We start from the raw sequence: 12,354 nt of genomic DNA, 5'->3' as shown, positions 1-12,354 counted from the left end.
AAGAATTTTCTCCGGGAAATATAGGCACGCGAAAACTAAAACCGCAGAAAAAAGAAACGAGACGAAAAAAAGATTGTAACATTATAGAACGCAGGAGCACGCGGATCGTAAACGAAAAAACGAAAAGCAGAATGCCTAGGGAAACAAGAGCGATAAAAAGTAAAGTACATGTGGAACAATAGCCGAGTAAAAACATGAAACGAGAGAATAAAAGGAAACCGGTTCGGTAAGCTGGCGTAGATTTTGTGGACTTGCGGTTTCGCGAGCACACTTCGTTGGCTATCGATCGACATTTTAATTCGATCGTCTGCATGTCGCTAATGAACTGTTCTTTCGTTTTCCGCGATTTCATTGAAAATTCTCTTTGCAGTCAGAGTCCCGACGAGTTAATAAAATTGTCAAACGAACGTCACCGGGGACGCTGATCGGACCGAGCGGCGATTCACCTCTGACGTTAAAGCATGTTTCGAGTTCTCGCTTCTCTTATCTCGACGTTCCGCGTGAATCCAACTGTGGAACGACTTCTTTTATATTTCGAACGTTGAAAGAATACTGTAATCACGAGCTTAGCTTTGAAAGACTGGCAATTCGATTTTTAATTGAAAGAAAATTGTTCGTGATAACGTATTAGTAAGTCAAATGATCTATCGCACAGAATTTTAATTGCAAGTATTCGACTGACATGTTTATACCGCTTTTACTTTGTGACTTTTGTTTGTGACTAACCTTGGGATTCTATAAGCAATCAACTAGATTATCTTTAGAGTATTTTTTAAAGTAAAATTATAAAATCTGGATAATATATTTTTTTAATAAAACTGTCATTAGAGAAAAGCTAATGTTAGTCGATGATTCTCTTTGTGAGTTTCTTCATATACGAAATACGAAAGCATCGATACATAATTCTTTCGTTGAATTATGCAAACAGTCACAGCATACACGCTCCCAGTATTAATTTTTAGTTATTTTTAACTACATTTAAAATATGATGAACTATTTATATATATATTCAGAAACCAGACTGACCAATCCCATAAATTGAAAAGAGGAAGTAAGCCACGTTCTTGTAGACATTATTGTTTGAAATTCACTTTAGGTTTTACCATTATTACGCTAGTTTTGTTACGATAAACGAAGTGAAGGAAGTAAGCCAAGTCAAGATTCTTGATAATTGAACATCGACCTTGTACTTGTCTGATGAAATTGAGAAATTTATTGAAAGAGGAATTGCAGCAGTTCAGCTTTCGAAAGACTCGTATATCGAACTAAAACAACTGAATGAAAAAGATATGCAATGTTTAAAAAATAACAACTCTTCTACCTGGCATTGCTGTGGTCCCTGTCGGTTGGGCGACGAAGCCTTCGGTCTTGCTTTCTTCACTCCCAACTTTCCAGGTTCACCAGCTCCAGGTCTCGATTCCTCGCTGCTCCCTGAAACCAAAGGACAGATCTATGAGCTGCTAACTTCCTTTCACCGATATACGTATATCTCGATGAATCAAAATATAACCCCCAGTGAAAATCGCACGATGATCACGCGTATAAGAAATCTTTCTTCCTGTTCTTGTTGATGGACGACGAAACCATTACTTACACATCGAGCCGATGTTTCGAGATTCCCGATCGAAAATTTCTTGCGACACCTCGCGAGAGATTTCGCTCTTACACGCGCGTCAGTTTCTTCGTACGATCGAGAACGTTCGATAGAACCGAGCGGCTGTTTCTTCGAAGCATCGACTTATCGAAGATTGATTGCCTGTCGCGTCTCTTTTTGCGATCAGTAGACAAGATATACTTAATGGCCGATTGGCCCGTCACCACCGATCGATTCCACCACGAAGAAACGATCTAGAGTATCGATTGGCTACGAGTAAAAAATGTCTGACTTGTTTCAGATATAGAGATTCTTCTTTGGACAGAGCTCTTCCTTTTATACGCTTCTATTGTAAAGTATTTTTTTCTGAATTGATATTAAATTAGAGGCGTATTAATAAAATATTTTATCGAATGTAGTGAAACAGATAACCCGGTGCTTTCACGTTTACAGGTTCGTACTTCTGTCAAAGATATCATAGCAAAAGTACTAAGGAACAGTTCAATGAAAATCAAATTCTATTCACTAGACTGTAGATGTTTATTTGACGAACTTAAAGACGCAGAGATGTATAGGATATACATAGTATACGGTGTACAAAACTACATGAACTATTCAAAACGAAGTAATCATTGCAGTATTTAGTAGATAAAGCAAATCTCTTGCTTGCATCTCTTCAATTATGTATACAAAAACAGGAATTTGCAAGAACGCCCGACCGCTAACTATTAACAAAGCCGACAAAAGCACACTGTTTGCTACTAATGTAGTCCACCAATTCTCCATTAAGAATCGTTAAAATAGAAAAGGAGAAAACATCCCTCTTTGATAACAAGAAACAGTGTTTGCACAGTCGCGAGAAGGATATTTGCATAAAACGGTAACGAACCGCGAGGCTCGGGAACTAAACACTAGGTTGCCTCGTATCCGTTTACGGGACCATTGTGTCTTTTGACGATAATAACACAGTTCGGCCTTGAAAGAGAGGTGGACCGGTGGATGGTCTGCCACGATGGAGTTTGCTCGAAGAAAGGGAGCACACGGCGCAAAGTCCCTTGAGTCCGCGACGACATTTTCAATTATGGCGGACACATCACAAAGAACAAAATGGAGAGGCCTTCTCTGACCGGAGATTGTACTTGGCAAGCCTCATTTCCGGCCGAGGAACAGCCCTACTCCTCCGATTTACTTTCAAGGAGAAACATGCTCTCTCTTCTCTCTTCTATCACTCCCCATTGCTCTTCGTTGAATCGTCGGTGCTGGTTCAGCCACACCTGCGTTCATCTTCCTTCGTATCTGGCCAGTTTCCCCTCTCATCCTTGTTTCATGGCGAATCTAATTAATGATTGTTCCAAGAACGACCGTTGCGCCGGAATTCTACAAGTACGGATCGTTCTACTTTATCTTTAGCTACAAAGAGCAGAGAGAGAAAGAGAGAGAGAGAGAGACAGAGACAGAGAAGTGGAAGTTTTGCGTAGGATCTAATTATCATCGTATCAAGTAGTCGAGAGAACACATCTCCCGCTATAAATGTGGATGCTGTTTATCTTTTCAAGCTTGAGATTAAGACGACGAAGCTTACGAGGGCAATCGATGAATATTAACTGATAACGATAATTGTCTTGTTGTTATATTTACACAAACGAAAATTAACCGTAGCGACGAACAAAGTTTCCATTTACTCGTAAAGTACAGTTTATGCAGAATGTTTATGCAATATCATACTCATATCGCCGTACGACAATTCTCCTTTGCGAACAGCGTCTTCGAAGAAGAATATCTCTTCAACAACGCCTCTGCCTGTAACATCATAGCTTGTAAACTACCCTTCGATACAACGAGCCAACACAACCCTAGTACCACCCATCATCTGTATCCAAAAACGAATTCAATTTCACGATGTTGAACAATCAACGCATCGACTCTCGAGCCACCCTCCCATGTACCGTAACGCAAACAACCCGAGCGGATGCTCGTGCCGGCCATCTTCAGAAGGGACGATGGGTTCTTCGCGAAACTTCCCCGTCTTAAAATAAAAGATTCCTCGTCGAAACCGCCCTAAGTACACGCGGCTCCGCTTTCTTCCCACCCCGTGAAACTTTTTTCGTCGCTGTCCCGGAAGTCAACGGGGCGCAGCGACGAGGTAAACAAGTCGCTTTTCATCACCTTCGATGGAGCCGTATTTACCGGAAGAAGCTCTTCTCTCTCTCGCGCGCGAGCTATCTCGTCTCAGCGACGCAAACATCGGACGGAAGATAAATGTGTATACAGCGAACTTTAATAATTTTGTCTTCGAGCGTGCCCCCACCCATGACAACGATGATGACGACGACGTCGGGCGACGTAGGCGACGCCTCGTGACGTCGAATCCGCCGTTTAATAGATTCCTCTTTCGGCGGCACAGCCACGGTTTCATCCAGCCGCAATTTAATAAATCAACGGCTCTGTCTTTGATGCGGCGCATACCAAGCGAATTTGATAAACGAGCCGCGCCTCGCGTCCTCCGCGAGTAATTCGCTCGACCGAAACTGAATTCGGCGTCGACGCCGCGGAATTTTCAATTCTCTCGTCCGTAGCCTTTTCAACGACCCCCACCTCCAATTATAGTTTATTTGAGCCAGTCACCGACTAATTTTCGATCGTTTATACAGGCAAGAATTCGCGGTCTGGTTTGATCGATGGTTTGGAAAGCGACTGCGATGAAATGTGCTGAATTACGCAGAAAAAGTAGTTGTTTCGAGTGGAGATTACGTGGTTTTATGGGATAATAATTTGTTCTTAGACCTTGAATTGTAATTCTGAATCATACTTGCATTATGGATTATGAATAAAATATGAAAACCGTAGGTAGCCGATAGCGACTCTTAGCGATTTACGAGAAGGTATTCGCTGACGGCCTAGACAGCTTCATTGGGAAGGTATCAGCCTGGTAAGAAGAAAATCCGGGTTCGAATCCCGAATCTCGAATCCAGCAAACTGAGAATATTTATTCTCCCCACAGAATGATAAATTGTATTTCCTTATATCGGAATTCAACGTTGAATCTGATTTTATTCGATGAGATGCTGCATTATCAAAGTATAGACTGTTACGCTGCTAGATCGTGTATAACGAGTACCTATCTGGTAACAAGTAAACCAAAAACTCGCCATATTTTCAATAATCGCAAAACCCGCAAATTCCGATATCAGTCACTTTAAATAAATGGTAATGTTCTAGCATTAAAAAGTGCTAACTTCAAACTCAACATCGCCAAAATCTGATATCAGGAATCCAAAAAATACCTCGTCCTCAGATACGCTAGTAACCACCATCGTTCAACTTCTTTCCATTTCCCAACAACGATCATGCAAACCAAATTAACCAAACCATCTCGATCGATCTTCAAATCGGTCCAACATCTATCATCCTCGAAAAATAGCGACTCGACTCGCTCGACGGTACTTAATTCGCGAGCACGCGGAGCAATTTCGCGCGGAGCCGCAGGCAGACCCGTGGAGGATCGCGCAAATATAACGCCTCCGCGATCGTCGGTTTAACGTGTGTACGCGTAAGCCGCGCGCAGAAGGTGTCAGCCGCAAGCGGAGATCCGCGGGCGGTGGGCGGGATGCGTTTGTAATTCCATTTACCACGTAAGTGGGTGATGCAACGCGCAGACGGCATGCTTAATAAAGTGTACTTAACCGAGTACGCCGAGCTGGTACACGACCCCGTCACGATTGCATTCGCCTCTCGCACATCCGAGGGCGACGGAGTTTCGCCCTTCCCTTCCTTGCGGCTGTAGCTTGTCTCAGAAAGCGAAGCGTCACGATGACGACGTCGACCACCAGGACGAGTGCGCATAATTGCATAGCCGATCGTGGCAAACACGCGCGTGTTATCTTCTCCGTAACCATCTTCTGATATCTTCTCTGTACTGTGACATCCTAAATGCTCCTCCGGGGATGGTTTCGCGTTAACGCTAAAGTATTTTGATATCGCGCTAAGCTCCAGGTCTTGTTCAGATTGATCGTACGATAGTTTTTTGCAAAAAAAATTTTGTAGCCTGTAAAATCGAGAACTTCAATGGCGAGATAGATACTGAGAAATAATCGATATAAGTTGCTTTCTAATTTTTGTCTACGTACATTTTCTAAATTTTACTCTGACCGATCTATCCTCCTTATGTAGATCTTATGACCAATATCGAAATTCATTTCCTACAAATCTAATGTTATGTACACAATCATGCGATATATTATATTTTATATTTCATAGTTTTTGAATTTCCTCGCTTCCATTACTTCGCATTGAATATCAATGTTTCTAAAAAACGAAAGAAGAAGGAATCAATGTACCACTGACTTGAAAAGTACTACGTAGTTGGAAATGCATTTATCACGGTAACCACATGGTACAACGGAGTCGTAATTTGCAACACCTATCTTTTAATTGCCGTTCTTCGTTCTACTGCACCGTTAAAAGTTTAACGAGAGCGTTGCGATGCATTTTAATGGGTGGTCCAGCGCTCGTCACCCGGGGAGTGGTTAATTGGTAACAATATGCGAGCAGAGTAATACATTCGCGATTGGCCAACGTTGTTTGGTCGGTCGGTCGGTCGCATTTCATTCGCGTCCCGTTGGGTTTGCCTGTGTCTCAGAAAGCGAAGCGTCACTCCTCGGCTCCCGTGCATAATTGCATCGCTAATTTTACTAGACAAATACACGGTCTCGTAGCCGCGCGTATACTTAACAGGCCACAGAGGACGCGGCAATTGTACAACAGCTCAAAAACCGTTTAATATTCATACGGCCGGGTAACTCGCTCCTGTTGCGATTAACTTGCCAGGATATCTCGTAGAATACGTTCTGGGAATATTCGGAAATAAACGACGTTCCTTGTCTGTTTTAGTCCATCTTATGCGGCATATGTACATTTAGACGGTTTCGTAATATTGTTTTGTGTTTCTTAATACGTTACGTTAATGCGATCATTTTTGTTCTTTCTACGAATTTATAAAATTAACTGTCCTTTAATTAGATGTCTCGATGTTATTCGTACAATCACTTAATAATTTCAATACGATCAAGGAGTTAAGGCTATGAGTTTGTTGCTCATATTATATGAGTTATATTATTTTTTGGATCGATGCTGTATTGATCTTTGCATGATTCTTCATCGTATTATAAAACTGCTATTTGGAAAGTGCGAAATGTTTCTTCTGATTCTTAAGACGATAATTATAAGATAATTATAAAGAGGATTATCAAACATCTTCTTTTCATTTATTCTAACAAGTAACACATAGTCAAATGATCCTATGTATTTTTTCGCTGAATTGTTTTGCTGGTTCGTTTGATAGCGACATGTCATTACGCCGTTCAGAGAAGAAAGACGAGACTTTAGTTAAAGGAAATGGAGCAATAGGGCTAACAGATGCCGTGAATTTTGCTGGTCTTAATTATTCGGCTCTTCGAGTACTTTACAGATCATGCAAAACATCGTAGCCGTGCATTGTCCGGTGTGCAACGATAATTTTTCACGCGTTCTGCCGCATTAAGCCGTGACCTGCAAAAATGTCGGAACGCTGAAAATGCAGCAACCCTATCCCGTCATAATCCCTTGTGTCGCGGTTGGAATAAATAATGCATGAGAAATAATTGTCGGTAGCGCGCTTTTCGCGCCAGCCTCATTTGTCGCTAAAGTTTGTTCGTGAATTCCCAGAGACAAAGGGAGGGTCCGAATTGTCAATACTGACAAATCTAATTTTCTTTTCCTTTGTCAGAATTTGGAAAATCTGATGAACTGCTTTACAAAATATTTCAAACGTTAAGAAGTGTTTCCTGTCTTTCTTTGCTACATATTATTACGTGTTTAACAAAACAAAAGAGAATTTTTAATTTCTGGATGTAGAGTTTGATAATTGTTCTTACTTCTGTACAAAATATAAATGCCATTTATTCCATGAGATATGTACGATATCTACTTTTGAACTATTAGCTGGAAGTTAAATACTACAGCTAGAACATAAATTTGTGATCTTTTATGTTCTAACGACAGGATTACCTAGAACAGAGTATCTGATAGTTAATTTAAAAAATTATGAACCATAAATCATGAAACTTGCATCGATTGTAAACTCCAAGTTACGATTGAACGTGTTATCAAACATATACCCATCTGACTCTTTTAAAATCTCACAAAATTTCAGCGAGGAAGGAGGATAACATTTGTCCATTGAGAGATTAGGAGATGTACGATCTAACTTACGTACTGCAATAGCCCATTTCGGAATTACTTATCGTTTCTCAAAAAGTGGCCAACCGGGAATGGCACGCTGATAAGTAGAGAACGGAGATGAAGATATTTGTAGAGAATAGGTAATTTTAGCCAGTAATTACCAGCCTCTGATAATTCCTTGATTGGTAACGGGAATTAGAGGTGGAATCTAATTATCTAGCATTATCGTTAAATCTGATCACTGACGGACCTGTGGTCCCCTGTAGTGGCCTCGCCTTGCTATGTTAAATCCCTGAAGCCAAAATCGATTTCACCAGCGTCGTGCTCCCAACTACAACTTCAACATGGTTATTCAAAAGTACGCCGTTTATTTGGATGACTTTGTCGCTTTCTCTTCATCCAGTGGAAAAAGGTTATCCGATATGATAACCTCGACGGACACATGGAAAAAGAAAGACGATGTTTCGTACGTAAGCTACGTTTGTTCACTCGTCTGTTCGATTTGGTCGCGAATGGTCGATTGATTTTCCGGCCGGAATATACGTATTTCCACGTCAAACAGACGGATCTATAAATATCCGGCTTTCCAAATATCGCCGATATTTACATTCCGCGGATTTGCACAATACACGGATACTGAAAACAACTCGCGTTTATAAATGTATCGCGAGACACGAACACAGTTTATGTAAGAAACGATAGTATAATTAGGAACCCTGAATCATGGGAAGGAAATCGATGAAGGATGAGTGACGAAAAACCTCGGAATAATTCTCTCCTTCAGTTTTAATATATATTTTTCAACCTTTTACCTTCCATTTGTTTAATCTACTAATCTAATTTGCACAATATGAAACATTATTTTGTTGAAGAAAAATCGGATTTTTAAAAAATTGGTAGAATTCAGAATTTAGGAAAAGTCTGGAGGATGTTTGAAACACAGTGGGTCGCGAAAGTATTTGAACAGTTATCGTATGGTCCGTGTGCAACTGTATATCACTTAATTTTCATGATTGAGTATTTGCATCGTCAGAATATTACGTAAAAATTCAAACTTATCGTTGTAACGGAATCAACATACAGGCGTGTTTTCGAAATTACACAAAGCGAGAGCTTTTCACAGGGAGAGGGCTTAAAATGATACGTATATTGGACAAACATGGAAAACGTTAAACAGTAGAAAATATATTTTAGAGGCTTTACAAATATTGCAAATGACGAGACTGGAGTTTCGTCGATGCCGTAAATTAATCAGTATAGTGCGTTGGTAAACTTGATGGTATCGATTAAACCTTCGTAAAACTGTACGAACGAGTGGTTGGCAATTGTATGGTTTTATCGCGGCAAGAAAAAAGCGAAAAAGAAAAAAAGAAGAAACAGAGAAAAAAAAGGGAGGAACAAAATAGAGTCCCTGGCGAACGAATGTCGAAACACAGAACTTGCGAGAATTTAACACGCGCGGAAAGTTTTCTGGCCCGAATACACGTGCACCTTTTACGAGGATCCATAAAAGGCTGCAGTGAACCTTAACGACTGCATAATGAAAACGGTGCGTAAACCGTGAAAAGAGGCCGCTACGGGTCCCTTGACCTGTTTTTCGAACAGAAAAAACAACCCTTCTCTTGAAGTGGTCCCTACCGTAAAAAGTATAAACAGATGTATAAAGCGAAACGATTCCGTGTAACAACTTGTAGTATCTTTTTTTACGATTAAAGCTTGGATACCGGTCACCGTTTGATGTCTCCTTTAAAATACAGTATTCGTTATTGTGTTTTTCTACGTGACATCTTGATTGACGCGAAGGTCACCTATTTTACGATGATAATTGTTGTCGTGTATTGATGACAAAAAAAGAAGAAAAAAGAAAGAAAACAATATGTTTTATTGACATTCTTAATTTGTGACATATGCATCTTGCTGAAATATTTATTGAGGGAAAAAATAGCTATTTTACGTGAATATTTACATATATAGGAAAAGATAACATTATATGTAGTCGCGAATTTGTGATATCATTCTACGTAAACAGCATCTGTTTGACCACTGCAATATTTACTTACATTTACCAAGCATCATGAAAGATTTACGTAATGGAATTCAAATAACATATAGAACCTGAAATTTCGCAATACTATCGATAATTTTTAAGTTCATTTCATCGGAAAGTTTTAAAACGTTAATGTTTTTTAATCGCGATACGCGACATTTCAGTTTTTTCGATGATTTTCAAGAACAGATGAAACTGAATTGCAACTTACGATCATGACCGTATCCAATTAAAACGCGAACAAAACACCATTGACGTAATTCTCGGGCACGTGAAATACAATATTCAACAAGAAACGAATGATGCAAAACTTTCGATCAATAAGTGTATTTTGCGTACGAGGTTTCATGGAAAATACGCGATAGAGTAATAAAAATATCTGGCTATAGAATACACATTTTAATTAGTCCACACCGCGATATTACGTATCGCTGAAATCGAACTGAATCATTTCGTGTTGCACATTGAAAAGAAAAACCTATTCGTGGTTTCGTCGCTTGACATTTTTATAATTACGCAGACAGGTAATATTCTACTGTGGAAAGGGAAGATTCACAAAAGAGTTCGGTGGACATATTGGTATGGTTCGTACATTGATCAAAATTTTAGATCGTGGCCAATTTCGTATTATTCTTTGCAACTTTGCTGCACAATAACCACACACATTTGCAGAGCTAAAGAAAAGAAGAGCGAGAATATCGTGAAGATTTTTCAAAATATAATTCCAGATTTAAAGAATTACGAATTGAGAAAATCAATTTTTTATCGTTATTACAGATATTTCCAAGTCATCGAATATTCGATAGTTGTTTAACAGCTTTTCAAGAATAAATTAAAACAGAATCCTGATCATTGCGTCTCTAGAAACGCTTACAGCATCTCGTTGACAGTTGTTCGACGTTCTATGCTGATCGATCGTCTCAATGTCGAGTATCCGCAGCATCTCCATCTGCATTCACGATGCATCTATGCAATTAAACGTACAAAAAGACACGTGCACGGAAGAGGCACTTGCGACTGTGAATGAATGCGCTGGTACACATGTGTGTTGGAGTACGGACTCGAGCCTGGAGTATGAACACGCGTACTCCTGAAGTGGGCCATCATTCCGCGCTGCAGATGCACACACCGTTCGCTAAATGCATGTTGCAATAAACATGAAAATGCGATTCTGCGTGTGGATGCAGAGAATTCCGCGCACGATATGCATTCCAGCTAGGTATCACGGGGAGAATCTTTCCGTTTCAATGCGCTAACGTGTACGTAGACCAACGCACTGGTCGTTCCCTGGTCTCATTTAACGTTGAAACGATCGTCGTTGAGAGCTCAGAGAGACGAGGATTTTTTTTATTCCTGGATCAACATGCCTTTTGTTCTTAGGATAGTTAGAAATTGTTAGAAGATGAATGGAAAATTTGTTTAAAAGCATTAAAGATGAGCAGACGGGTCGACTGCTTGAAAAGTGATCGGTCACACTGATTAACCCTTAGATAGGTACAAACGAAATTTTTCTAAGAAATCTTAATATAATTATATACATTTAATTATGCTATTTGATAGTAGCAATACTATAAATTATATTACTGAATAAATTATACCTCTGTAATTATATATATGAATAAAATTATATACACTATATACATTATACTTTAACTTCCTACTATTTTCATCGTCTCAGAGTTACGATAACAAAATTCCTCCAAAAGTAACAGAACAGCGACAGTGATCGAGTTATGGAACGATGTCAAAAATACGCGATACTAGACGTTCTCCCTAATTTAAAATTCATCGCAATCCTTGGTTTTATTACCGAGCGTCGCGTACAGCCTGATCTGTCGTTTTTGAATTTTGCCAGGTCGTAAATTCTGTTTAGCTGACGACGATAAATCGGAGAGGTTGACTTATGTAAAATTAATCTCAATAACTCGGGTTGAAACTGAAAAATTCTTGGTTCGAGCAACTGACGCTTTCAGCGTGATATCTCTGCAGCTATATTTCAAAAGCTGAACAAATTCATAAATTCGCGTATCCTATATGCCATGTTACGTGATGTGCAAGCTATTGTTGTAATTTTGGTTGGAAAATGTTTTTGAAAAAAAAAAGAACGGAAAAAAGCATCTAAAAACTACCAATTCCGCTGGAATGCGTTTTTCACTACAGCGTTATTTAGCAGGAACAATGTCCAGTGAAAAGAAAGATATTTATGCCTGTTGGAAGCGAATAAAGGCCACCGGCAGAAGTATTTCTTTTAACAAGGCGTTAGCGATGCAATTTGAAATTGTTCAGGCTGTACCATTCAGAACTGCGTTCTTTGTAGCAACGCGCGAAAACGTATTTTCCCGTGCGTTCCTATATTTATTCGTGGCAACCCTTCCGCCAACTTCTTCTTTTTTTCCTGCAAGCGCCGCTTACTTTTACCGCGGCTCGACCTTCTTTTACAGAGAGCACTTATATTTTTAATTCCCCTTTATGTTTTCATCGCCGCCATCCCTTC

General features: G+C 39.7%; 1 protein-coding gene across 7 annotated transcripts in view; it reads right to left on the bottom strand.

Moving 5' to 3' along the window:
- The window catches only part of LOC117154918 (uncharacterized), a 506,217-nt gene that overhangs the window by 158,698 nt on the left and 335,165 nt on the right, over positions 1-12,354 (bottom strand). For all 7 annotated transcript variants that reach the window (XM_033330351.2, XM_033330377.2, XM_033330342.2 and 4 more), the window contains one exon: positions 1,322-1,431. In XM_033330351.2, coding sequence (XP_033186242.1) covers positions 1,322-1,431 — 110 coding nt within the window. The remainder of the gene's footprint in view (positions 1-1,321; positions 1,432-12,354) is intronic.

Source organism: Bombus vancouverensis, chromosome 14 (assembly GCF_051014615.1).
Source record: "Bombus vancouverensis nearcticus chromosome 14, iyBomVanc1_principal, whole genome shotgun sequence".
Classification (NCBI taxonomy): Eukaryota; Metazoa; Arthropoda; class Insecta; order Hymenoptera; family Apidae; genus Bombus; species Bombus vancouverensis.
The sequence above is the reverse complement of the archived record's forward strand: the minus strand, read 5'-3'. Positions and strand labels throughout refer to the sequence as shown.